The sequence below is a fragment of the Jaculus jaculus genome, chromosome 9, assembly GCF_020740685.1.
Source record: "Jaculus jaculus isolate mJacJac1 chromosome 9, mJacJac1.mat.Y.cur, whole genome shotgun sequence".
Classification (NCBI taxonomy): domain Eukaryota; kingdom Metazoa; phylum Chordata; class Mammalia; order Rodentia; family Dipodidae; genus Jaculus; species Jaculus jaculus.
Window position 1 is genome coordinate 20,991,192 of NC_059110.1, and position 27,568 is coordinate 21,018,759.

Below are 27,568 nucleotides of genomic sequence, written 5' to 3' on the forward strand. Positions count from 1 at the left end.
ATGTATGTGCATGTGTGTGTAAGCGTAAGGTTCTGGCTCTTTCTTTTCATGTCTTCTCATTAAAAGAGACCCCCTTTTTTTTTTTTGAGTAGCGTCTCACTCTTAGCCCAGGCTGACCTGGAATTAACTGTGTAGTCTCAGGGTGGCCTCGAACTCATGGCAATCCTCCTACCTCTGCCTCTCCAGTGCTGGGATTAAAGGCGTGCGCCACCACGCCAGGCAAGAGGACACATTTTGAGGATGGGATTATATTTAATTTTATCATCTGCACACTTAAGATTCAATTAATTATATATTATTCAACATTTATGACTATTTGCTATTTTCTATTGTTATTTTAAAATACAAGGGCTCTCCTGTGTCATGAGGTGCTTATGGAAGAATAGAGTCCTACGTCAGGAAAAAGAAGCAGGCCAAGCAGGTGGGTGTAGCGACACACACCTGCGTCTGGGCACTGGGGGCGCAGAGGCAGGAGAACCAGGAGCTTGAAGGCAGCTTGAGCTGCATGGAGAGTTCTGGAGAGGAAATTGGACTTGGGTAGCCGCAGAGCCAGGCTTTGGTGTCGTCCTGGCTCTTACCATGCATATTGCTCCCAGGGGACTGTGTGGCTTGCAGAGCTGAGTCTTCTCAAGTGGGACCCCATTTTCTCACACAAGAAAAGCATTTTACTTATAATATCTACTTTACCTCTAAGACCAATCACGTAAGAAAGGCAGAGGCTCCCTCTCCATGTGTGCCCTAGACAATCACTTAAAGATCTACAAAATTATGTTTCTTTGATAAAATATTAGTGATGTACTAATGTTTTTAGTAATGATTTTCCACCTTTATTGTATTTTAAAAAAATATTTATTTACCTGCAAGGAAAAAGAGAGAGAGACTCTAGCCACTGTAAATGAACTCAAGATGCATACACCACTTTGTGCATCTGGTTCTATGTGTGTCTGGGGAATCGAACTCGCATCACTAGGCTTTGCGGGCGAGTGTCAATCTCTCCAACCCTTCCTTTATTGTACTTTAATTAATTATGGTGCTGACACAACTTCCACTATGACTTTCGATTGTTTGGACATCTTTACATCACAAACATTTTCTTTATTTCTACGTTGGTTTTATAGAAGGCAGACTAGACACTGGCACAGTCTCAATATATAATTACTGAATTGACCTGAAATGAGCATACAGTTTTTAGCTTTACTTTATCTTAAAAAAATCCAGTTAAATGTTTTTCACTCCTTCCCACCTCGATGAAAATGTATAGGGTTTCTTATCATGAAAGAAAAGGATAGACTTTAAATCATTTTATGTATGGTAATTATCAATATCTTACTTGTACTATTTACTTCTTTGCATGTATCTCTAATCTGTTATATTCCATCAATAGATAATATCACAATAAGGAAAGAAAAATTGCAAGAAGCATTTTCAATGCTGGGCATTGTCTTTACGAGAAAAGATTAGAAAAGATCCCATGCCAGCTAATGCAAAGTATATGGCCAGCCTTAGATGTGCTCCTTGCCACTCTGAAGCTCACTTTGTATCTACAAAGCTACAAGTACACATCGGACACACAGCCGACCCTCAATGAAGGCTCTTTTCTTTTACTTAGAAAATTAATTAATTTGCAAGCAGAGAGAGAATGGCACACCCAGGTCTCTTGCCACTACAAATCAACTCCAGATAGATGTGCCACTTTGTACATCTGGCTTTAGGTGGGTACTGGGGAATTGAACCCTGGTCATCAGGCCTTGTTCACAAGCACCTTAAGTGCTGAGCTGTCTCTCTCCCTGGTGTTATTTTTCTTATAGCCTTTTAAAATATTTTATTTATATTTAATTATTTATTTACTTATTAGAGAAAGAGAGAGAGAATGGGTGCACCAGGATCTCTAGACACTGCAAACAAACTCCAGACACATGCCCCATGTGTATCTGGCTTACGTGGATCTGGACAGAGATCAATCATGGATCCCTAGGCTTCCCAGGAAAGTACCTTAACCACTAAGCCATTTCTCCAGCCCATTACATCTGCTTTTATTATATGAGTTCTACCTCTCGGAGACTTGCATGTCTCTGGACATTTTTCACACGAGCAGACCACGTTGATAATCCTACAGCACTTCAAGGGAAAAGACTTACACTGCCTCCCTTTCAGTACCTCTCAGGCAGGATGGGAAGTCAGGGAAGATGAAGAGGAATGAAAAGGACTTGCACCAGCTCCCTTTCAGTACCTCTCAGGAAGGGTTGGGAGAAGGGAAGATGAAGGGGAATGAAAAGGGAAAGACCCCTTCCACTAGGAGTTTGGCTTGACTTTCCTGCAAATTGAAAACCAAGAAACGTCAACACAAGTCATAAAGCCAAAACTGCCTACAGAGAGAATGCTGGTTTCCCGAGGAGATGTTCAAAACGATGAACTATGCTAACAAGGGCCAGAGCGCTTGGAATCTTGTTTCAATGGACCAGCAGTCCTCTCTCATCCACAGCTCTCAACAGTGCACCAGACAAGACCACCTTGCAATATCATTTATAAAAGCAAATGCTTTAAGGTAAAAGAATTAGTCATTAAAGATTGTTATAAATTGCATCCTTGGAGCAGTGTGATTTAGACAAAAAACAAACAAACAACAACAACAACAACAAAAAAAACCCATGATAAATATGCAGCCATTGAAAACACTTCTATACATGGCTCTTCCTTGAGAAGCCCTGCCCATGTCTTGGATGTGTTCTGTCCTCTTTCTTTTTTAGATATTTAATCTTTTTGAAGTTTAAATTGTATTTTATTTGTTTGAGAAAGAGATAGAAAGAGGCAGAGAGAGAGAGAGAGAGAGAGAGAGAGAGAGAGAGAGAGAATGGGTGCACCAGGGCCTTCAGTCACTGTGTGCTACCTTATGCAATAGGCTTACATGGGTGTTGGGGAATCAAACCTGGGTCCTTTGGCTTCATAGGCAAATGCTTAACCACTAAGCCATCTCTTCAGCCCTTCTATCCGTTTTTCTATATGTCTATGTAATACTTAATCAACACCCTAACTTTGCTTCACTCTGACTCTCCTGAAATTCTTTTCGGTGACGTAGTCAAGGATCTGGTTTGGTTGACAGGGGAATCCTCAGGCCGTAGGTGGCAGTGCTGGGAGACACGTCCCTACCACCAATGGCTCCTTCAGTCTCTCTCTCTCTCTCTCTCTCTCTCTCTCTCTCCTTCCTCCTCCTCCTCCTTCTCTCTCTCTCTCCTTCTTCCTTCTCCTCCTCTCTCTCTCTCCTTCCTCCTCCTCCTTCTTCTCTCTCTCTCTCTCTCTCTCCTTCCTCCTCCTCCTCCTTCTCTCTCTCTCTCTCTAAACCCTCCTCTCTTCATAATCGAAAGATATTTCACAATGAACTACTTGAGATCAACCTAATCTCTCTGAAATACTCCTGAGTGGTAAAGATGCCCCTGCCCATTGTTCTGGCCTGTGATGACTGGTGAGAACAGCTCATTAGGAACGACACTGCAAGCGCATTGAGTGTCCTCAGCTGATGAATGCTTCTAATTATGTGCATCTCATAAATTATCAGGATGTCAACACCTAGAGGATTGGGAGTGTTTCAAATTATTAATGCACAGCCTACAGCTCTCGGTGAGGAAATGATAAAGGAGATAAAGAGTAAGAGCGACAGAGAGAGAAAGAGAGACTGGGAATTAGGGAATACCTTCTAGCCACCCAAATACCAAAATGCAAAGTGCTAAGAGAGAAGGGAGAAAAGGAAGAGGAAACAGGGATCCAGTTCACACTATGGGAGAGGGGCCCAGGGAGAAAGGACACTTCTGACCAGAAAGTCAGTGAAGATAGAACTTGATTTTAAATATACTTAGGTTGTATTTTTCCTGAAACACGGACTAAACGAAGCCAATGAGCTGAGGCTAAAGCAGGGGGAGACAATTCATGACATCAGCCTGCAGGGCAATGGCACAGCAACAGGGAGACCAGGAAGCAAGGCATGAACGCCAAGGCCTGCAGTCAGAAAGCGCGAAAGCGGCCACGCGTTCCCTCCCTCCGTGTCTCTCAGCCGTGCTCGTTCACAAGCTGCTCGAGCTGGGAATTCTGCACGACAGCAGCAAACAGGCCACTGCAGATGGGGGGGTGGCATTGAAAGTGGAGAAGGAATGGGGACACGCTCAGTGGTTAAAGGTGCTTGCTTGCAAAGCCTGTTGGCCAGCAGATGCAAACATCTGGAATTCACTTGCAGCAGCATGAAATCCTGGCACACCCATTCACACTTGCAAAGAAATAATTTACAAAGGAAGAAGGGAGAAGAGAAGCTGGCGATGGAATTTTGCAGGGGCCAATGACATCTACCAGGCTAGTTAACACCTATATGCTTAGTCCCCAGAACATCACTAGGCAGGGTGCTCACTCAGTAAGTGCTTGTTAGAGGAATGATTAGATCTTCGTTCATCTCTGACGTAGCAACAACCAAACCACGGGAAAAGACAAGAATATTGTCCTGTTCCGGTCTCTCCTCTCTCTTCCCTCAAGAATCAGGGGACAGGAGTCACACAGCAACAGTCTTCTGTTTCTTGCCATATTTCTGCCTCTGCTATCTCAGCCCAGCTACACCAAAGAGCCACTGGATTGATCAAGCTACAAAAGTCACGAGTTTTCTAGGCTATTCTCATGAAAAAAGTTAAGTATGCCTTATGTTTATGTACTTCCAAAACAAGTGAGGAGTTTAAATGAAGAGAATTGACCCCTTCGTTAGGACTGCATCTTACAATCAGTAAAACCTTTAACACACTCAGCGAGAAGTCCAGTCGCTACTGAGAAACAACAATTCATAAAAAGTAAAGTAGAAGAGTTTAGTATCCTCCTACCCTTTATGTTTAAATCAGAAAGTAACACCCCAGATGTTGATCATCACAAAGTACATGCATGTAGATCGTTGCTGTGTTTTTTTTCTGAGGCAAATGTGATTTATAGATGGTCATAATGTGGATTATGGAAAGCGGCAGATGGTGAACAATTCATTTAAAATGTTGATGCCCATCAAACTAACCTTTGTTTTCAAAACTGAGAACATTGTTTATTAAAATAGAGCCTCATTACTATGATACACATTAGCATGAAAAAAACATTTTAAAAGTTTTTGACCAAGCCAGGGAATTATTCAGCCAACATCTATTTTAGAAAAATGAAAGGCAGGTTCATCATATCCATATAGATATTACATAACTTTGATGTGAAAAGGCTCACACTATTATTCTACAGTTAAGAACACCAGCAAAGAAAGTAACATATTTTTCTACTGCTTTTTACATGTGTTACAACTTAACTAATCTCATTTGGACTTGAGAAGCTAATTACATTATTGCTGTGGTCTACAGGCCTGAAAGCACTTCCTACTACGTCAAGTTCTTATATGAAAATTAAAAAGACAAATCTTAATATTGCCTAAGCACCTTCTCCCTCAATGATACGAAAATCAATGAACTGGTGAGTGGATCCATTAAGCAATGTGGTATTTCAATAAGGACATGCAGGACTTGGGAGATAGCTCAGTGGTTAAAGGTTTGTGCTTGCAAAGTCTGCCAGTAGAAGTTCAAGTCGCTGGTAGTCACATAAAGCCAGATGCACAAAAAATGGTGCATGTGTCTGGAGTTCCTTTGCAGTTCTCTCTCTCTCTGTCTCACCGCTTTGCATATAAGACAAAGCAAGACATGTACTTTTTTCTAAAAGCTTGTGCAGCAATAGGAGGAGAAGCAGTTATCCACAAATCAATTACAGTGTTTCTTAAAGAAAAGAAACCCTCATTTCTCTTGCACATATAGCGTATTGATTACTGAGGCAGTTAAGACAACAAACTACCAGACACCGCGGTGAATGACACAAATCTTGGCTCACGCCTCACGCAGGCTTTGAAATTTTATAATCTCAGTTCCTCATCTGTCAAACAGGTAGCAAGGCACTCATGTCTCACTGGAATTAGTAGAAACAACGCATGAGGGAAAGGGGGTCGTGGCGTGGAGCTTGGCACAGTGTTAGCACCTAATGAACACTGGCCCATTGTGAACTCCTATGCCCTTCTTGTGTGGGGATCCTATCTTCGCTCATCCAGCATTTCATTTATAAGAAGGGTCTGCCAATCTTAGAAGCCCGGGTTCTGTCACTCAATTACAGTCAGTCAGAACCCTCTCCTAGATTCTCCAGATCTAAGGAAAGGCTATCTCTCCTTCCTTGCATGAGGGTGGACGGCAGAAACGGAGCACAGCGAAAAGGGAAAGGTTGCAGAGAGGCGGAAAGGAAGGCACAGCAGGGCCCCTGGGTGGTATTTCAGCAGCAGCAGTCAGCTGGGTCCCTGCCCTTCCTGTGACCTGGTTATGGGGCCACTCAAGTCCCTGAGTGAAACCATGGGGACTTGCCATGTACAATGAATGGGGTCTTAATTGATAAAGTTGTTTTTAGGAAAACAAACCAAAACAGGCTTGGGGCGACACACCTGCTAGTTTTACTACCTTAATTATTTCTGTTAGGTAATGCGCGATTTGGCCTCATTTTAGTAGATATGAGGAATTAATGTAACCTTATGGTACTCTGAGAATTGATATAAAAGTAACTATTAACTATAGGGTAGTATCACATTTTCACTACCTTAATAATGGGCATGAAATTTTATTTGCACAAGTTCCCTAATATTGGACTGACATGTACAGCGCTAATAACTAAGACCACCAAGTTACTTTTAACTTCTTTGTTAAATAAATATACGACATTTCACATGACCAAAATACTGCTAGCATTTGGATTTCTGAAGTATTGTGAAGCACTTAGTATTTCAAAGAAAAGCATACCTGGGTCAAAATAAATATTATCAACATGTATAAGTAGCCATCAAAGAAAATGTAAAACATTAGGCTATGCATACTTCTCTATATAGAAAGATGATGATTAACTATTAATCACAGATACATTCACAAACACACAGTATTAACACATACATAACTAAGTATACTAAATACAACTACACATACACAAAACCACTAAATTAACTATTTTTCCCAAGATTAGAAACAAAATAGTTAAATGAAGCAAAACTGACTGAACTAGGCTGAAGCAGAAATCATGCTCAGGTAGTCTGAATGAAAGACTAATCACAGAAACAGCAATGTTTGGGCTGGAATAATCTTTAAAGTAGATATGGGAAGAAATGAATGAATGAAATAACGCATCATTATTGTTGCTGTTTTCATTGTTGTCCATGGTGCTGGATATCGGACCCTGAGCTTAGCACGTGCATTTTGAATTAAAAACCATCAAAAGCAGAGAGCAAGATTTTGTTACATGCTCATCAAGTTGTATGATTCTATAAACACTTTCAGAGGCACTAAACATTGGTGGCAGGTTCACTTAATGATTGCTGCCCTAACCTCAAACCATACACTGTGTGTGCAGGGGGTGTATTCCTGCTGCCCACATCTGCACCTGCGTGTGGTGGGCAGAGAAATATACAAACAGAGAGCTCTGGCTACGGGGGCCAGCAGGCCCTTCAACACAGTAGAAAGTGTGCATCCCCTGGCTTTCTCTGGCAGCTTGAGGGTGGGAGACACAGACAAAGACCTCCTGTGGCTTGAGTCCCACAAGGCACAGCTGCAGCTCTGAGGTCTGCATGGAATTCAGATGCAGGGCAGAGAAGAGCAAGGGGACCTTGACAGCAAGAGGGAGAATCTAGAAAGATGTTCACAAGGCCAAGAGGCTCTAGACGCTGGGAGTAAGAAGGAGGAAGATGGTCAGAGGCCAGAGGGCATCACAATGAACAGAGATGAAGGAGATGAAATCAAGTAAGTGATGGGCTGACTGAAAGTCAGTAAAAACCCAGCGTGAGGGAAGGCCACTGGTAATTAAGCTCATTTCTCTCACCTTGCATCTCCCTTTTATTAGCAACATGGCCTTGGTCAGCCCTGCAACAGTTTCTTGGCTTTTGTGTGTTGATTTAAAAAAAAAAGTCATACCTTATAATCTACCAAACACATTGAGATGGTTCACAAAACGAAGACAAAAATAGGTTGAAAAGTTTAAAAGAACAACGCAAACGGTCAGAGATTTATTGTCACATTGTTCTAGGCTTTCAGTAGAAACTGGGTGACTATAATCAACTAAAAACTATTTACCTTAAAAGGAGAAATAGATTGATGATAATAAGAAAGTCACACCAAGTGGCAAACGTGAAATTTCTGTAACTATTTACATACTTTCACTTTCAAAAGAAATTATGTTTACTTAATAACCACTTCTAAGTAGCATAAGTTATTTTATAAAATTTTCCAGGGAAATACATGTCACTCATTGACCCTATCTTTGGATACTTACTATGTTGGAAGGGATTTGTTAAACTGTGAAAAATATAGCATAATGTCTTGAAATATATACATATATATATATATATATGTTTTATAACATAGGGTTTCACTCTAGCCCATGCTGACCTGTTTTTCACTATGCAGTCTCAGGGTAGCCTCCTATTCACAGTGATCCCCATACCTCTGTCTCCTGACTACCTTTTAATGTATTTATTCATTTATTATTTATTTATTTTGGATTTTCAAGGTAAGGTCTCACTCTAGCCCAAGCTAACCTGTAATCCACTACATAGTCTCAGGCTGGCCTCAAACTCAGGTCGACCCTCCTACCCCTGCCTCCCAAGTGCTGGGATTAAAGGCATGTGCCACCACACCCGGCCTATCTTTTAATTAATTAATTCATTTATTTGAAAGAGAGAGAGAGTGAGAGTATCAGCATGCCAGGGCCTCCAACCACCACAAATGACTCCAGATGGATGTACCACTTTGTGTATCTGGCTTTATGTGGGTACTGGGAAATTGAACCCAGGCCTTCAGGCTTTGCAAGCAAGCACCTTTAACCACTAAGCCATCTCTCCATCCCCTAATACCTTCTTTGAATGAATTCAGCCTTTCACAAATAGCCCCTAATTCATGGATTCCATTTCTTCTTGTTATACACAGCCCCAAAGATTATTCTGGCTTGTTGTATTTTACATGTCTCAGTCGTCCTCTCTACAGTTTTCTGGTCCTCATTGCCATCAGACTATTAAGGCCCCTCTTCACTGCCAACCTGTTCCCTGACTTGTCACTTCTACTTTGCTAATTACCCATAACTCACTGCACCCCAAGTTCAAGAGTTACAACACTGTATAAACGGGGAGAGTGAGGGTACTTGATCGCTTGCTTGTGAGCCAAGAGCAACATCTATGACTATCTTCTCTTTGTCATATCTTTCTTGGAGGCTCAGATCGTTATTTTATTTTATTTTTCACATTCAGAATTTCAATAAATGGTAAGTCACTAAAGCACCAGGAAGGGGTTAGCTGCTACCATGCATACTGGTACCATGCTAGAGTGGGACCAGGTGCCAGGGCATCACAGATGTGCTCAGACAGGAAGCCTGCTCAGGCAGACACAGAGGCCAGCCTGAGTGAAGGCAGGATGAGTGATGACAAATAATCAAAGAGTTGGAAAATTGGGTAGGAGGGACCACAGGCAAAATTGGCAGGGCTGGCAACAGGACATGGGCCAGGCAGATCATGACTGCAAACATCAAGAGAAGTCTAGCGTTCAACAACGAGCAAGTATAGAAAAGAGAGCTGAGGTCAAGGATCTGGGGAACATTCGGTGTCAGAAGGAGCCCAGACCCGTTCAGAACAAGCGCAGTGTTCTGGAAAAATCACTTGAGTGCCTTTAATAATGCCAATACCACTTTAGAGATACCAATTAAGAAAATACTGAAAGGGCCTTAGCAAAGTATGATGACTAACGGAAGGTACTTTTGCTTTTCAAATATTCTAAAAATATATGAAACACGTTAATCGATAATGTTGATAACTGGAAAATGGGAATAAAAGGAGTTTAGAGGAGAAAAAAGGCATTGAAGGAAAAAATAATGGACAAAAGTATTTTCTAGAATTAAAAGGAAAAGAGACAGCTACATTTTGGTGCCCAAGGGCACAATACAGTGTATTCAAAAATGCTTATTAAATGGAACTGAAAAAGCATAATAGGATTTCTACTAGTGCTAATGCCTCCACCATTCAGGACTTCAGAATCATACAGGATGACTAATGTTCAAATATTCTCCACTTCCACTAGCAGCTGCACATCACTTTCGGTAAGCAACAAAGTATAAAAGTATAAAAGCAACAAAGTATAAAAGCTATTATGGATAATTTCCTTTCAAGCCCAACAGCATGGACATTTTCTTTCTTTTTTTTTTTTTTTTTAATGTGGGGTCTCACTCTAGCCCAGGCTGACCTTGAACTCATGGTGATCCTCCTACCTCTGCATCCCAAGGGTTGGGATTAAAGGCGTGCACCACCACTCCCAGCTGCTGTTTTTTTTTTTAATAACAGAGAGAACTGGCACACCAGGGCCTCCAGCCACTGCAGTCAAACCCCAGACACTTGTGCCCCCTTGTGTGCACGTGTGGCCTTGTGCTTGTATCACCTTGTGCGTCTTGTGTATGTGGAACCTAGAGAATTAAGCATGGGTCTTTAGGCTTTGCAGGCAAGCTCCTTAACCGCTAGGCCATCACTTCGGCCCTTCCATCTGCTTTTAACAGCAGGTAAAATCAGCTCCCATTACAGAAAATAATACCAAGGAAGGAGAAGGTATGAAAATCAGTAACCGTAAAGCAAAGCAAACCCACAAGCACTCAGGAAGTTAAAGTGATACAACTGTTTTCTTTCCCCATCCTCCCCCATGTGGTATTTGAACATGAGACTTGGCAATCTCCGGAGCCTAACATGAAACTAAGAAGTCACAGGGACTCTTACTCGTCAAGGGAAGCTTGTGGCAACAGGCACACCTGGAACATTGTGAAAGGGACTCCTCACCTCCCTGCAAAGTCCTGGGGGAGGCAAGAAGGTTAAGAAAAGTCGTCTCGGCCAGGGAGTCCCGGAATTCAGAAGGCTGAGGTAGTATGAACACCATGAGTTCAAGGTCATCATGGGGCTGCAGAATGAGTTTCAGGTCAGCCTTGGCTAGACTGAGACCCTGCCTTGGACAAAATAAATACAGAAAGAAGTCTCAAAGAAGACTTAAAATAATGTAAGACATGTGAAATTATTTTTCCTCCAGAGCTTAAAAATGTAAAACCATGCTTTATGTACAATGTCACAGTATTTTCATATAACATATACACTTCCTCCTGTATACTTTCAGTCAAGTCTATATGACTTAAAACACCTTATCCAGTGGAAATGCTAGGTAAATAGCTGCTATTCTGTATTGCTTGGGAACAATGATGAGAGAAATAAGCCTACATTTATTATAAAAAATGTAACTTTTGGGCTGGAGAGATGGCTCAGTAGTTAAGTGCTTGCCTATGAATCCTAAGAACCCAGTTCGAGGTTTGATTCCCCAGGACCCACGTTAGCCAGATGCACAAGGGGGTGCACGCGTCTGGAGTTCGTTTGCAGTGGCTGGAGGCCCTGGCGCGCCCATTCTCTCTGTGTCTCTATCTGCTTCTTTCTCTGTCACTTTCAAATAAATAAATAAAAATAATTTTATAAAAAATGTAACTTTTTTCTAATAATTTCCGCCCATATTGTCTGAGTCCACAGACGCAGGAAGGAAAGAAGCTGACTGCCAACTCTACTCAGAACTACGCTTTCAAAGACAGAAACAATCACTGCTAGGGCTTTTCAGACTGGGGTTTGAGGAGAGATGGGAGATTCCATAAAGATGTGGTTTCCCAGCAGGCAAAGTCCAAATTATCATGGAGCACTAGCAGAAGATAAAAGTGATGTTGGACTGGAACGATAGCTTAGTGGTTAAGTCACTTGCATGTGAACCCTAAGGACCCAGGTTCAATCCCCCAGCACCCACATAATAAGCCAGATGCATAAGGTGGTGCATGTGTCTGGAATTCATTTGCAATGGCTGAAGACACTGGTATGCCCATTCTTTGCTTCTTTCTCTCAAAAAATAAACAAGTAAAATGTGTTAAAGCACAAAAAAAAATGGTGACTTTGGGAAAGACATTAAGTATGCTCCAGGTGCATGGTGTGAGGTACAAGGACACAGTACGGTTTGGTTGAATGAGTGGAGGAACTCACGCCTGCTTTGAGGGGACGTTGCTTCATACTGAACGAGAGCATCCGTGAGGGAAGCTCAGTACAACAACGTCATGGGCGCACGGGTCAGAGTCTGATCCAGTGACAGTCAGAGAAGTGCTTCTACCTCACAGCTAATGAACGCTTACGGTTCCCACGACGGGGCACAGTTCCAGGCACTCTTGCATGCCTGCTATTTCCTCTGTGAAGTAATGGAAAATACTTGTGTTTATGTTTTTGTTTAAAAAAAGTCCAGCTTTTATCAACAGTCCAAATAGATGCACTACCAATGTTCTCTTGAGTTCACTATGTAGCACAGTGCCATTTGCTAGGAAGATTGTTCCTGTTTTAAACTGAACCACAGAAATGCTGTATGGCTTGTCGTTTTTGTGTGTGTGTGTGTGTGTGTGTGTGTGTGTGTGTGTGTGTGTTTTTTAGAAATCTCTTTTTAAAATTCTAAGCTTCTATATTATCTATCTGTCAACCTATCTAGCAATTTATCTATCTGAGGGAGGACAGAATAAGTGTGACAGGGCGTCTTGCCACTAGAAATGAACTCCAGACTTATGTGCCATTTTGTGAGTCTGGTTTCACGTGGGTACTGGGGAATCGACCAAGGCCAGCAGGCTTTGTTAAGCAAGCATCTTGAAACACTGAGCCATCTCCCAAGCGGTAGTTTGTTAGATTTTTTTTTTTTTTTTTTTTTTTGTAGGTGGAGGATTGAGGAAGGGTTGCACTCTAGCCCAGGCTGACCTGGAATTCACTCAGTAGTCTCAGGGTGGCTTTGAAATCATGGCGATCCCCCTGTCACTGCCTCCCAAATGCTGGGATTAAGGTCGTGTGCCATCACATCCAGCTAGTTTGTCAACTTTTTAATTAAATGCCATTGACTGCCCATAGAAGAAAGGGACTTTATGGTCTCATGTCAACACAAGTTTTTCAAAAATCTTATTTCATAGGTATTTAAGTAGTTTACATATTTATTACGCCTTTTGCCAATAATATAGTACTTGGAATTATTTTGTAAGCCTTTTTTTCATATGAGAAACATATGGCTTTATTTCATAAGAAAAACATTTTGTAGTTGCAGTATGCTTCTTTAGATTAACTCAATTTTCTGCTATGTTCCTATTGAAATGATACTCTGGGGAATTCCACAATTTCCTTTTCTTTAGTTAAGAATCTGGAAACTTATAAAACGATGGCTAACTTGATGAAAAGTTCCTCAGAAGAAAAGTGTTAAACCTCAGCTCTTGAGGGCTGCAAGAAAATGTCCAGTTGAGTGTGGGTTTTTGTTCTCCTAAAATGTGTTTTTGATGACATGTTAAAGAATCCAGTCTCACCTGGTTCTGATTGGAGGTTCTTCCGTGGTTGGTCAGGGGCCTCTATGGGCTGATCAGCCAGGAACACTCGAGCTTGGTCAATGGCGTTCAGGACAGACTGTTCTTTCTCCTTTAACTCACGCCTCAGTGCCTTTGCAAAGAGAAGCAGAAGTTGAAATTGTAAGTCAGCCCAAGAGTTCATCAAATGGTGATTATTTCTGACTATATCTGTAGGTGGGATGGGAATGATTAGCAACCAGTATTTAGGCCAAGTTAGAAGCGAAAAACTTCAAGTCTTATAGATATGGAAAAAAAAAATAAAAGTCAAAGATTGAGCCGGGCATGGTGGCGCACACCTTTCATCCCAGCATTCGGGAGGCAGAGGTAGGAGGATTGCCATGAGTTCAAGGCCACCCTGAGACTCCATAGTGAATTTCAGGTCAACCTGGACTAGAGTAAGACTCTACCTCAAAAAACAAAAGCCGAAGATTGTTGTAGAACTTAAGTATGGAGCCAGAAGGAATAAAGGAAAGGAGCTAGGGAAGGAGGGAGAGGAGGAAGGAAGAGGAAAAGCTTTAAAAGAGTCGCCTGTGGAAGATTGTTACATTGCACATAAACTTACAAAATTACAATTTTAGAAGCTCCTCTCATGTCAAGCTGCTAAAATATCATAGTTTGTTCTAAGATACTTTTTTCTTTAAGACTGGCCAAAAAAAAATTGCATCCAATGATTCAGAAGAAAAGTAATTTCACAAGTAGTAATGAGATCCTCAGAAGTGTTTTACATTCTTTCAAATACATTAAGAAAAAAATTAAGAGATAAAAATAAATTAAAGTACGTGAAATCAAAACTAAACCAAAGAGAACACTTAAAAAACAGTCTCCAATTATCTTAAAATATGTTCCATCTCTCACGCTGAGGCAATTACTATTTTTCCCTGTAAGATTGTTCACATAAGTCTATAATTCTCCCAACAGCCGGTCTTTAGCACGTTTGTTCTTTTTAAGTAGGGCTAAACTTTCACCCTTGCTCCAACCAAATGCTTGGTGATTAAGATTCTAATTGGCGAGGGCTTGTAAACCACCAAAGTCCTGCATGGATGGCCAGAAAAGACAGCACATGAAGGTTTCTCACTTGCTACACCTTAACACTGCAGCTAAACCAAGTTGTGGATAATAATGTTGTGATCTTTTAAAATTATACACATCCAACACCTTCTGGTTTTATCTAATATTTTGCTTACAGTGCAATTGCATAGTAATGTACTATGAAAACACAGGGAAATGTTTTTTTTTTTGTCCTCCTAAAACACTGCTCTTTGCTCTTCTTTGAATCAATATGATCTTTCCTTTGGTGCATAACTAATTTTAATACTGTTTGATGCAGTTCATTTGCAGGCTAAGTCCTTATCTTTCAATCAAAAAACTTTTCCAAAGTTGTGCAGGAAGTTGGTTCCGTGGATAAAGAGTTTGTTGCATAAATCCTGAGTGGATCCCCAGGCCCCAGAAGCTGTGGCTGGCTTCTGAAATCCTAGTGTGCCTACAGGGAGACGGGACGAGGGAACTGAAGAGCTTCCCAGGAACTGACCAATGAAGGGATAAATAATGAGACCCAGACTCAACGGACAAGGAAGGCAAGGACCAACCTCAAAAGTGTGTCTTCTGACCTCTCTATTGCAGTGTGTGCACCCTCATGTACACAAACACAAGTGTGTGCATACACATGTATACACACACTAAATAAATAAATAACTTTTAAAAAGTTATATCTTGTGTAAAGACATACAGTTAGACACCAGAAAAACACTGGTAATGGATTTGAAAGGGACTGTTCCAGGTCAAGAGGAAAGAGGATAGCTATCAAGGAATAGTCAGAAACAAAGTGATAAAATGTTTTTTTAAATATTTTTTATTTTTATTTATTTATTGAGAGAAAGAGAGAAGGTGAGGGAGGGAGAGAGAAAGACAGGGCGAGAGAGACAATGGGTGTTCCAGGGCTTCCAGCCACTGCAAATGAATTCAAGATGCATGCACCACCTTGGGCATCTGGCTTATGTGGTTCCTAGGGAATTGAACCTGGGTCCTTTGGCTTTGCAGGTAAATGCCTTAACTGCTAATCCATCTCTGCAGCCCTAAAATGCCTTTATGAAAAGTCAAATGGTGTTTAATTTTTGAACTCTGTGCCTTATTACTTTTATGACAAAAACTCAGAAAATAAAAGTATGATACACCAAAATAACCAATCAATATACCAGTGATAATATTTAAGATACAGGTTGAAATAAAACCTTTTCCTCTAAGTCCATATATGCTTTTATGTGTATATGTACTTATCAAATCAAAGACTGACAATGAAATAAATGCACATCAACAAACTCCCCAGTCAATGGCATGAAATGACTACATTAATTAATTAATTTATTTATTTAAGAGTGACAGACACAAAGAGAAAGAGGGAGGGAGGGACAGAGAGAATGGGGGAGCCTGGGCCTGCAGCCACTGTACATGAACTCCAGACACGTGTGTTCCCTTGTGCATCTGGCTAACATGGGTCCTGGGGAATCGAGCCTCGAACCGGGTCCTCCAGCTTCACAGGCAAGCGCTTAACCGCTAAGCCATCTCTCCAGCCCTGGAGCCATTCTTTTTCTAAGATTACAGTGTACTTATCCAGAAATTCTGTCAGGCATGACCAACCTACAGCCTATAGACCTCATGCATCCCAGGATAGCTATAAATGTGGCCCAACACATTTGCAGATGACAATATCATGTCATAATGTCAAAAGGTTGGATAGTAGAGCTTAGAAGGATTAAAAACACTCCTAAACCAGGTGTAGTGGCGCACGCCTTTAATCCCAGCTCTCAGGAGACAGAGGTAGGAGGATCACCGAGAGTTCGAGGCCACCCTGAGAATACAGAGTGAATTCCAGGTCAGCCAGAGCTAGAGTGAGACCCTACTTTGAAAAACCAAAACCAAAACAAAACAAAACAAAAAAAACACTCCTAGTTTTACTTCTAAAGCCAACTGGAAATATAAACTGATGATGTAAAAAATCCTGTTGCTTTAAAACAAATAGCAATGAAAAACAGAGTCTTCAAACATGATTATTGTTTGTTTGTTTGTTCATTTATTTATGTAAAGTCCTGAGGTAGTTGAAGGCCTAAACTAAGTATTACCAGTAAATACAGGAACTGGAAAGATTCTTATAGTGATGAGCCAGGATTTCTCTCTGGGAGAGGAAGTATCAGGAAGGGACCCATTTGCACACAAGCTGCTGACAAGAAGATCTAGCCCACCTCTTCCCTTTGGCTCATCCAACCAGAATGAGACCCAGGGCGGTGCTCTGAAGTCAGCACAGAACAGAGACTAGAAAACCCAACAGATAATGATGGGGAAGAGTATGTACATAGCTAACACTTGACAAACATATAGATTATAGATTTTAGATTATAATTATAATTACAACTATAATAGATATAATTATAGATTTTAAGTAAGTATATAATATAGAACTAAATTCATTATCTTATTAAAATGGTAGATTTATGTAATTTTTATTTTATCATAATTACAGTCTTGAAATTGACAAAAAAAAAAAAGAAGTTAAAATAGAGAAAAGATGCAACATGAAAGAAAGAACCTGACTAGGAAGAGCTGAAGCGGTGTGGTCCTCCGGAAATACAAAGTGTTTAGGGGGCGTATGCCACACAGTGCGTCCAGATCACACATGGAGAAAGGAGATGTGACTTGAGCATCCAGTATTCCCGATGAGTTCTGGACTGTTCAGTCCACAAACTCTTCTGCACATGGCTATGGGAGGGAAGTGGGCCAAGGAGGGACTAATCATCGACATGGAAATAAATACTCATCATTGAAAGGGTACTGAGAAAACTAAATGATCAGCTCCTCACGCAAATGAGATTTTTATTTTTATTTTTTAGTTTTTTAAATTTTTTTTGTTTTTCGAGGTACGGTTTAATTCTAGTCCAGCCTGACCTGGAATTAACTATGTAGTCTCAGGGTGGCCTCGAACTCACAATGATCCTCCTACGTCTGCCTCCTGAGTACTGGGATTAAAGGTATGCGCCACCACGCCCGGCTTCATGAATGAGATTTTTATCAATTATGTACCGGTATTCTTACAATAGAGAATATTTTTAGCCAAATGTACTTAGAGAGCTCTTTCCCCAGACATGCCCATTAGAGGTTCCTTCACACCTTCAACCGCCTACCATATTTAATAGCAGTTCATCTGTCCCATTGCTGTGGGACACTTTCTTGGTGTTCCTCAGACCCGTGAGCTCTTCTTTGCAAGGAAAAGTATTCTGTTGTTACGATTACTGTCTAACCTTTCTCTTTCTCAGATACAGGGTAAGCTCAGGGGACTTGCCCTGGATTTCTCATTGCACTAAACCAGCTATCCAATTCTGCTCTGAAGTGCTGCTTAGTGAAGGTTGGTGCCCAATACGAGTTTCGCGGAGAGACAGAAGAGTTTTATCCCACCACAAGGAGTAGGAAGGAAGCTCACAGGGTGCACACCACAAGAAGCACACATCTCTTAGCATTGGGTCATATACAAGATGTTCACCGAGGCACAAAATTCAGGCGGAGATAAAGTCAAAAAGACCGCAGATGGGCTCTTACATATCTCACAATTAATAATGAGCTAAAGTAATCCATGGAAGACCCAGACAATTGGGTTCAGGAATGACTATCAGATCTATATTTATCATATAATGCTGTTGCCTCTCCTAGATTAATAAAAACTAAGACTGAGTCTGAGAAAGCCCCCACAGAAGCATTTTCCTTCCTGACCACATTAAACTCCAGCACTTGTTTACAAAAAAAAAAAAAATCCCTTTGCACAAGATGCTTGTTGGGTAATGTCTATGAATTCTTTTGATATGCTTTGGTGGGGAAGTGTGGCAGCAAGGGCAGGCAGGTGGGAACCACTCTAAGCAAATAACAATGCTGGACTCTGACCTCAATGCCCACTCATTCCCCACTGTCCTACAGAAGTTACACTTAATCATAACTGTTCACACCCTGTTTTTCAAATTTAATGTTGTTATTCAATTTGTCCTATCTCAATTATATTTAATTGCATGTCAGAAATGGATTTAACTTTCCACAACATTACACAAATAATCATCTCACCACCTTTTAACTCTCAATTAGACATAAAAAGAAAGGCTGCATTTCCCAACCACCTGGTGAACATTAATGATAAGGTAATTAGGCTCCAGTGAATTGTTTTGTACACAAAGCTACAAAGTGGCATTCAGTTTTAAGTTCTCGTACCACATGACTTACATGTGGGCCATCTTAAATGAGTATAAGATAATCTCATTGGAATTTCTGTATTTTAATGACTTCATATTTTCATTGAAAACAATTCTATTTCCAGACAATAACAACTATTATTGATGATGCAAAGAGCTGGAGCCAGCATGTAGCCACTTAAGATATTAGGCACAGAGTTACCATATGATCTAGGAGTTCCACCTCTAGGTATACACAGAAGAGAACTGAAAACATGTGTCCAAATAAAATCATATGCATGAATGTTCATAGTAGCATTACATGCAATAGTCAAAATGTAGACACAACCCAAATGCACATCAGCTCTGTGTACACACAACAAATGTGGTACATCCACACAATGCATCTAAGCAACGCACAGGAGTGAAATACTGACGAACACTACCACTGGATGAACCTCACAGACAGGCTCGGTGAAAGAAACTGGGCATGGACGCTGGCAGCGTGTGATTCCACTACCCTCGGCAAGTCCCCAGAGACAGAAAGGAGTCAATGGCCGCTTAGGACTGGGGGCTTGAAGGTTACAGATGGGTTCGGATTCTTTAGGAATAAGAAACATGTTCCAAACTTAGATGCCGCTGGTGGCTACACAATGTATGAAATGTTATTAAACCACAATATTTAAATTGGGTAAGTTTTGTGCTACATGAATAATAACCTTGTTGTTAAGAAAAAGCTTATTTCTGTATTTATTTATTTATTTGAGAGAGAGAAAGAGAAAGTGCAAATACAGATATGTCAGGGCTCCCACTGCAGTCAAATAAGGTGATTAGTAGAAAGAAATATAATCTCAAACCCCTCAAGAGTCAAGGCTAGCAAATGAAGAACACAACAAAAATGTTTTATTTTGCATCCATAAAAAACTGTTTAAATTATCTAAATCTTATGGTGCACAACTATAATCCCAATACTTGGGAGACTGAGGCAGGAGGATTACAAATTTGAGGCCAGTTAGGGCTACATAGTGAAACCAAGTCTCAGAGTTTTTTAAAAAAAGGTTTAACTTTTCTCCGTGGTGGGGTTAGAAATGTGTATGATAGAAATGTAAACAGATCAATCTCATACACAATATGAAGAAACAGTCTAGACATAAAAGGAGAGAATAATTAATAATCCACATTTCCAAATCATAAGAAACTTACAGTTGAAAGGGGGAGGAGGCTTGGGGTCTGGCTCAGTGGTTAAAGGTACTTGCTTGCAAAGCCTGCTGGCTAGGGTTCAATTCCTCAGTATGCATGTCAAGCCAGACCAAAGCAGCACAAGCATCTGGAGTTTGTTTTCAGGGGCAAAAGGACCTGGTATGCCATTCAACTTCTCTCTCTCTCAAATAAGTAAATGAAAATATTTTAAAAAGTAAAAAGGGAAGGAGAGAAAGAGAATAATGCCAGGATATGGTATGTGCCAAAAGCCTGAGGGATACAAAGGGAACACTGCAGAGCCTGTTATGTACCAATATGTAAAACAGGTCAACCCTCTGAACATGTGAGCTTTGCAAAAGCACATGAACTGGTGAGGAGAAAAAAGACCTGAATGATATGCAGGGCAAGTTGGGGAAAAGCAACGGAGGAAGCCGAATAAATAAGAGCAAAGCGAACTCGTCTCTCTAGTTCCTCTCGCCATTCCATGCCTCCCATCTGCCCATCTAAACTGACTGGAGCCCTGAAATGTCAGGTGAATAAAGACCTGAGTGTAAACAACAGAGCTTAGCCACTAACGTTGCTTCTCACTTCCACGAGAATATCTAGGAGCCCAAGGTCATCTTTACGAGGGATGTCCCTTCCTTCGGCCCCACCTCCCTGGCTCTCTGGAACATATGGAGCCACTGCTGCTCCTCTGAGTGGCAGGGAGAACGTAATGCTGCTTATTCAGCTCTAAACGTCTACAGAGATTCTCACTTATCCTTTCACAGCCGGGGGGGGGGGGGGGGTGCATTTCTTCCCACCTGCTCTAACACAGTAGCAAGGCCAGGGATTAAGGGATAAGGAGGTGTAAAGAACTGAGGGTGTGGCTCAGGTCAGAAACCCTCATAGGCAGCCCATCAGCTTCTCTTCATTTTCATCCTGAGCATAGCACCAGCTCAGGGTAACAGTCACGAAGCTGCCAAGCACGCAACATGATCGCTTCTTCCTGGCATTGCGGACTGGACAGGATCCCATAAGTCTCTCCATAAGAAAATGATATCTAAGAGCTGGAGAAGCGCAACAACCCCCGTGCCCCCTTCTGTCCTGAGCTCATCCTGGACTGAGATTAGGGGAGAAGGTTGTGGGAGTTGTCTTGGGGCTCGTCCTCATCTCTGTTAACAACTCCGCACTCCTTCCTCCCATCTAAAACCCCCAGCCAAACTCTTTAGCAGGTGCTAAAGTTTGTTAGGATGCACTTTTCTTCACGTTTTCTAGACCGTGATATTAAAATTAGAAATAAATCAGATCCTGTCGCTCCTGCTTAAAAAGTCCACAACATTCTAAACTGCCTACTAAGATCTAGACCCTTCCAGTTTGCTTGCTTCAATTTCAAATATATTCTAACTTTAAGCTTCAAAGTCTTTTATTTTATTTTTTAATGTATTTCCAGAATATATCAAAATCTCTCTCTTCAGGGCTTTGCAATCCAGAAAGCCTATGCTTCAAATCTTGATAGGCTGGCTTCTTTTCACAGACATCAGCTCTCTACAAACCTTCTGGAAAGTGACTGAGTGAGTGAGTGAATAAATGAATTTACATAAAAGCAAATGAGGTGCCTTGGCAGACTGACTTAGAAGGGAAGTGAAGAAGGAAAACTAAAGACTCAACAATCTCACTAGCCCTTGAGAGAATAAAAGAAATCTGCTGGGGTCATCCTCCCTGACTCTTCAAAAGCTACCTGCATCCCAGCTACCTGAGGGATCAGATGGACCTTGGTTCTCTGTCCACTGGTGTCCCCTAAGGTGCAACATCACCTATTACCAGCCATGACTCTCGTGCAGGCCAGACCCCTGCAACAGACTGAAACCTTGCAGAGGCTTATCCTCTAGGGTAGAATGGGAACTCAACACAAAGTTTTCTATAAGAAATCAAGATGTTGAATTATTCTGTGGTAGAACAGCAAAAACCAGCTCAAAGCCCTGTGAAATGGTCTAATCAGTACCATGTACACATGAACTTACCTACCATGAGCCTCTCTGGTCTCACCCCTTAATTCTTCAGTATGTTACTAACACTTCTTAGGGCAATAACTTCATAGGTGAGATGGTGAGCAGGAACATAGATTCAAAATATCCAATATTAAGCCAAGTGTGGTGGTGCACACCTTTAATCCCAGCACTCAGGAGGCAGAGGTAGGAGGATCACTGTGAGTTCAAGGCCACCCTGAGACTACATAGTGAATTCCAGGTCAGCCTGAGCTAGAGTGAGACCCCCACCTCGAAAAACCAAATAAATAAATATATAAATAAATCTGACACTGTAGAATAGCATGTTACTAATAAGAAGATGCTAATTTATGCTTATTATCATTCTCAGCTCTTATCCAAAACTGAGCTTCTTTGCAATGCCTCTGCTGGGAGCCTGGTGTTTGTTGCTACGGATTGGGCAAGGAACTCTAAATGACCCATAAGCTAGAACTTTGTGTTGAGTTCCCATTCTACCCTAGAGGATAAGCCTCGGTAGGTACCAGCCTGTGGCACTGCTGGTCCATGCCAGAACTTTTAGGAGGTGGGAGCCTATGGGAAAGGGAAGTAGGTCGTTGTGAGTGTATCCTTCCACCGCGATGAGATGGAACAGACCCCTTTCACCACGTGCTCCCGTCAAGATATACTATGCCACAGCAGACTCAAAGAATAGGGCCAAGCGACCCCAACCTGAATCACACAGATCTATGGGTCAGAAGATGAGAATGTGTTTGAGTCCTGGCCCGTTCTTGCTGCTGTCTTTGCTTCCTGGCCATCAAAAGGTGAGGAGTTTTGTTCTGCTATGATGCTCTCCCTCATCACACGGCCTCCAGTAACAGTTGGCCACCCACCCATTAACTGAAACCTGTGAAGCCATGAGCTAAAACAAACTTTTCTACTTTTGATGATCATTACGCCAGGTTTGTTGTCACAGCAATAAAAAGCTGTCTCAGGGCTGGAGAGATGGCTTAGTGGTTAAAGTACTTGCCTGTGAAGCCTAAGGATCCAGGTTTGATTCTCCAGGTCACAAGTAAGCCAGAATGCACAAGGTGGAGCATGCATCTGGAGTTGATTTGTAGTGGCTAGAGGCCCTGGTGCACCCATTCTCTCTCTATCTCTCTCATAGATAAATAAAAGAAAATAAATCTTCATAAAAAGCTGTCTAACATACCAACTGTCCCCCAGCAAGAAAACTGGAGTTAATTAGCTATTCCAAAACTACATTATTTTAATATGAATGAATAAGTTAAAGTATTTAGCATAAATAAAACTATGTCACATGATATTTATGTTAACTTTGGCTTCTTAGAAAACAAAGAAATAAATACAATGTATTTCTGAGCTGATCTGTTCCAGAACAGTGAAGGAAGGGTCCAGGGAGCTAATGCTGGTCAGTTACATCATATCATATGTATATATGTGATCTGTAGCACATTTCTCCAATGTCAGAGATCAACAAAACATAGACACTCTTTTCCCTGTCCTTCTAGGCAGGGTGAAAGCAAATGCATCCAAACAACCAAACAACATATTTCTTCCTTCTCTTTGAAATGAGAGAGGGTTGGGTCAGGTGCTGGACAGTCTAAAACTGCTTTCAAAATTTCCATTCCATCCCAGCACTCGGGAGGCAGAGGTAGGAGGATCAACATGACTTTAAGGCCACCCTGAGACCACATAGTGAATTCCAGGTCAGCCTGGGCTAGAGTGAGACCCTACCTGAAAAAAAACAGAAGAAAAATAAAAGGAAAATAAAACTTTTCCATTCCATGGACTGGGGAGATGGCTCAGCAGTTAAAGGCACTTGATTGTAGAACCTTCTTGTCCACGTCCAATTCCCCGGCACTCACCTAAAGCTGTATGCAACATGGCACGTGCACCTGTGATTCCAAAGCTCCTATGCCAATGGGAGGCAGAGCCAGGAGAATATTAAGCTGGACCAGCTATTCTGACATTCTTTCACCATCTGGCAATTCAGCAGCAGTGGCAAGAGACCCCAGTTCAAAGAAGGTGGAGCGCAGACACCTCGACATTATCCTTTGACCTCTAAACACATGCCTTGATACTTCCCCCCATGACAGAAATATGTAAACTTTTTTTAAGAAAATGTTCATACCATTCTGGAATACTAGTGTTTTGATGATGCTAACTATATAGAATCCACTTTTTTTTTAAAAAAAAAAAAAGGGACAAACGTGAGAAGTCATGGGCAAGGTGCAATGATACTTCACTTTCGTACACTGCTGGAGGGAGAAAATTGGTTCCGTCATTTGGGAAGAATAAACTGGCAATATATCAGGAGTCATTACCATGGCTGGAAGGTGTGAGACAAAAACATCACCTTTGGGGATCGTTCCTAAAAAAATGAACCAGAAAAGGTACAAATGCAAAAGTGTTCATTACAATATCATCTATGACTTTTAAAACAATTGATAGCACCTTAATTATCCAACACCTGGAAAATATTTAGTTTCACTATGGTATAGATACACTAGGGACCAGGATGTAACCTTGAAAAAATTATTGTGCTAATGACCACAGAGCAATGTGAAGAAATGAGCAGGAATAAATCTGAAGGTGAAAAGACAGAATACAAGTGATGTGTCAGACTAAACCTGTGAATGATGAATAGGTAGGAGGGAAATAATGAAAACAGTGCTAAACTTATGACCAGTTTTTAAATTATTCACTTGCTTCTTTCTTTATGTTATTTATCTATCTCTGTCATATGGGCAAGTGAACCCAGGGCCTCGTGAAAGATAAGAAAGTGCTGTACCAATGAGCTATATCTCCAGCCCTCTTTTTCACTTTGGATTTTGAGATAAGAGTCTCACTAAATTTCCCAGGCTGGTGCTGAACTCACTCTCTAGCCCAAATTGGCCTTGAACCTGTGATCTTCCTGCCCCAAACTCCTAAGAAGCTAGGATAACTGTTCCACTAAGGCCCAACTAACTTTTATTTTATAAAACCTGTAATATATTATTTTCATAATTATAATGAAACCTAAAAACAATATCTAATAAAGTGGAATCCATACATCACTGAAACATTACTATATTTTAAAGTGTAGAATTTTTAATTTCCTTTTCTCCTTATTAAGTGAGAAATACAATACATAAATTTATCATATATAACACATTGTTTCAAAATAATGTCTACACTGATGGATGGCTAAATCTAGCTAACTAACATATACATTACCTCACATACTGATAACTTTTTGTGATGAGAACACTTAACATATACTCTTTCAATGATTTTCAAGAATATCAGGGCTGGAGAGATGGCTTAGCGGTTAATAAGTGCTTGGCTGTGAAGCCTAAGGACCCCGGTTCGAGGCTCAATTCCCCAGGACCCACGTTATCCAGATGCACAAGGGGATGCATACATCTGGAGTTTGTCTGCAGTGGCTAGAGGCCCTGGCATGCCCATTCTCTCTCTCTATCTGTCTCTTTCTCTTTGTCGCTCTCAAATAAGTAAATAAAAAATAAACAAAAAATTTTAAAAGAACATCGTACACTATTATTAATTACATATGTATTAATTATAGTTTCTGTGTTGGACAGTAGACCTTTTGGACAAATTACTATTCTTATATGACATCATTATTAGGCTAGGCATTGTGGCTCACCCTTTTAATGCCAGCACTCAAGAAGCTGAGGTAGGAGGATTTTCATGAGATCAAGACCCACCTGGGCTATAAAGTTATCATCTGTAGCAACACATAAAATTTGCTCTTGATGCTTGACCGGAGTGATGTCTGGAGGCTAGCTATGTTCATAAAATGTGGTGCACAATGACAGTAACTGAGTAAGGGACTCCGTGTGTTTGAGGAACTTCCAGTGTTTGTCAGGGTTTGCAATGGTTAGAAAAGTTTAGGGGTGGAAGGAGGCACATGCCAGAAGACCCTGGAAGCATTCTGCACAACCAGGTAAAATCATCGGCTCTGTTTTGAAAGCTGTCTTCAATAATCAGAGGTTTGTAAATTCATTTTCCCTCATATAAAGACCCTTCCTGATTTTGAGTTGAGCAATTTACGTAATATTAAGATGGGGAAAAAGTAACTTCTTGGCCAGGCATGGTGGTATCCAGCTATAAATTTAAGTCCTGAGGCTAAAGCATGGAATCACAAGTTTACTACTACCCTGAGCTATGTGACAAGACCCTACCTCAAGAAAGAGGGGGTGGGGAGAAGAATGGATGAAAGGAGGGAGGAAACCTTCTTTATCGTCTACAATGTTAAAGTGTAATTGTACGTTTTGAATATTTCATGCAATTAAAGGTACCTCTAGGTCTTGTGGGATGATCCTGCAAGGAAGGTATCATTTTTATTAAAGATTTGGACATTTAAAGTAGAAATGGGGATTGGAGAGGGACTCAATAGGTAGAGTGCTTGCTCAGCACGCAAGAAGCTGGTTGGACTCCCAGCATGGCCTATCTTGGATGTGGTGTCCCACACCTATAATCCAGGGGTTCAAAGTCACCCTCATTTACATAACAAGTTCAAGGGGAACATAGGATACATGAGACTCTGCCTCCAAAAAAATAATAATAATAATAAAGTGGAAATGTTTTCAAAATGTAACATTCTTTGGAATAGGAACAAATTTTAAAAATATATAAAAGAATTATTGAGAGATAAAGAGACAAAAGGAACATGGCTACCAAAAGACATCTTCCCATTGGATATATTGTACTGAGATTTACCAAACGTTCATTGAGCACCCAGTGTACTGGGTACAGAAGAAGAAACTAGAAAAGAACTAAGTAATTATGTTGGAAGATGGAGAGTGCTGGGGACAAAGAAGGGAGTGGAAGATGGCGAGGGATTAGGAGGGATGGCCAGGTGGTTGCAGATCTCTCTAGCAGGCCGACTTTTCGCTGGGAAGGCGAAGTCCAGCAGGCCATGAAAAGCAGAGGCGGAGTTAGCCACGCCGGCACCAGCGGAGAGCATTCTTGGCAGAGGACCCGGCATGGCAGAATGCAGCATGCGAGGAGGCCTGCAGTGAGCGAGGCATGCCAGGCAGGGACGAGGGAGCGCCACGCAGGGCTTTGTGTGCCATTCTGGAGACTGTGGCTTTGGAACCACTGCAGAGTGCTATCTATTTTATTAGTGCCAGACAGGCAGCTGTGCTGAGAAGCAGATAAGTGGTCAGAAGTGGCCAAATCAGAGTCTGTACCTTGAACAGGGAACCAAAGGATACATAGCCTAGCGAAAGAAAGAAAGCCTGGATCGGGGCTGGAGAGATGGCTTAGTGGTTAAGCGCTTGCCTGTGAAGCTTAAGGACCCCTGTTCAAGGCTCAATTCCCCAGGACCCACATTAGCCAGATGCACAAGGGGGCATACTCATCTGGAGTTCATTTGCAGTGGCTGGAGGCCCTGGCACACCCATTTTCTCTCTCTCTCTCTCTCTCTCTATGCATCTTTCTCTCTCTGCCCGTTGCTCTCAAATAAATAAATAAAATAAACAAAATCTTACAAAAAAAAAAAGAAATCCTGGATTGAAGGTGATTATTTTTCACCTAAATAATTGAAACAGCCTTTTTACCAGGTGGCACAGAGAAGCCCGGGTGAAACATGTTTTGGAGTCCAGCTCTACAATGCTTGATAAATAAAAGATGTTCATTAGATACCTACGTAGAGGTGGCATGTAAAGACACACATGTATTTGGGAGTGGTTGGCA

The 27,568-nt window shown here is 41.3% G+C and overlaps 1 protein-coding gene across 8 annotated transcripts in view; it reads right to left on the bottom strand.

The window, feature by feature from the left end:
• The window catches only part of Utrn (utrophin), a 555,367-nt gene that overhangs the window by 110,710 nt on the left and 417,089 nt on the right, over window positions 1-27,568 (bottom strand). For all 8 annotated transcript variants that reach the window (XM_045158274.1, XM_045158275.1, XM_045158277.1 and 5 more), the window contains one exon: window positions 13,441-13,570. In XM_045158274.1, coding sequence (XP_045014209.1) covers window positions 13,441-13,570 — 130 coding nt within the window. The remainder of the gene's footprint in view (window positions 1-13,440; window positions 13,571-27,568) is intronic.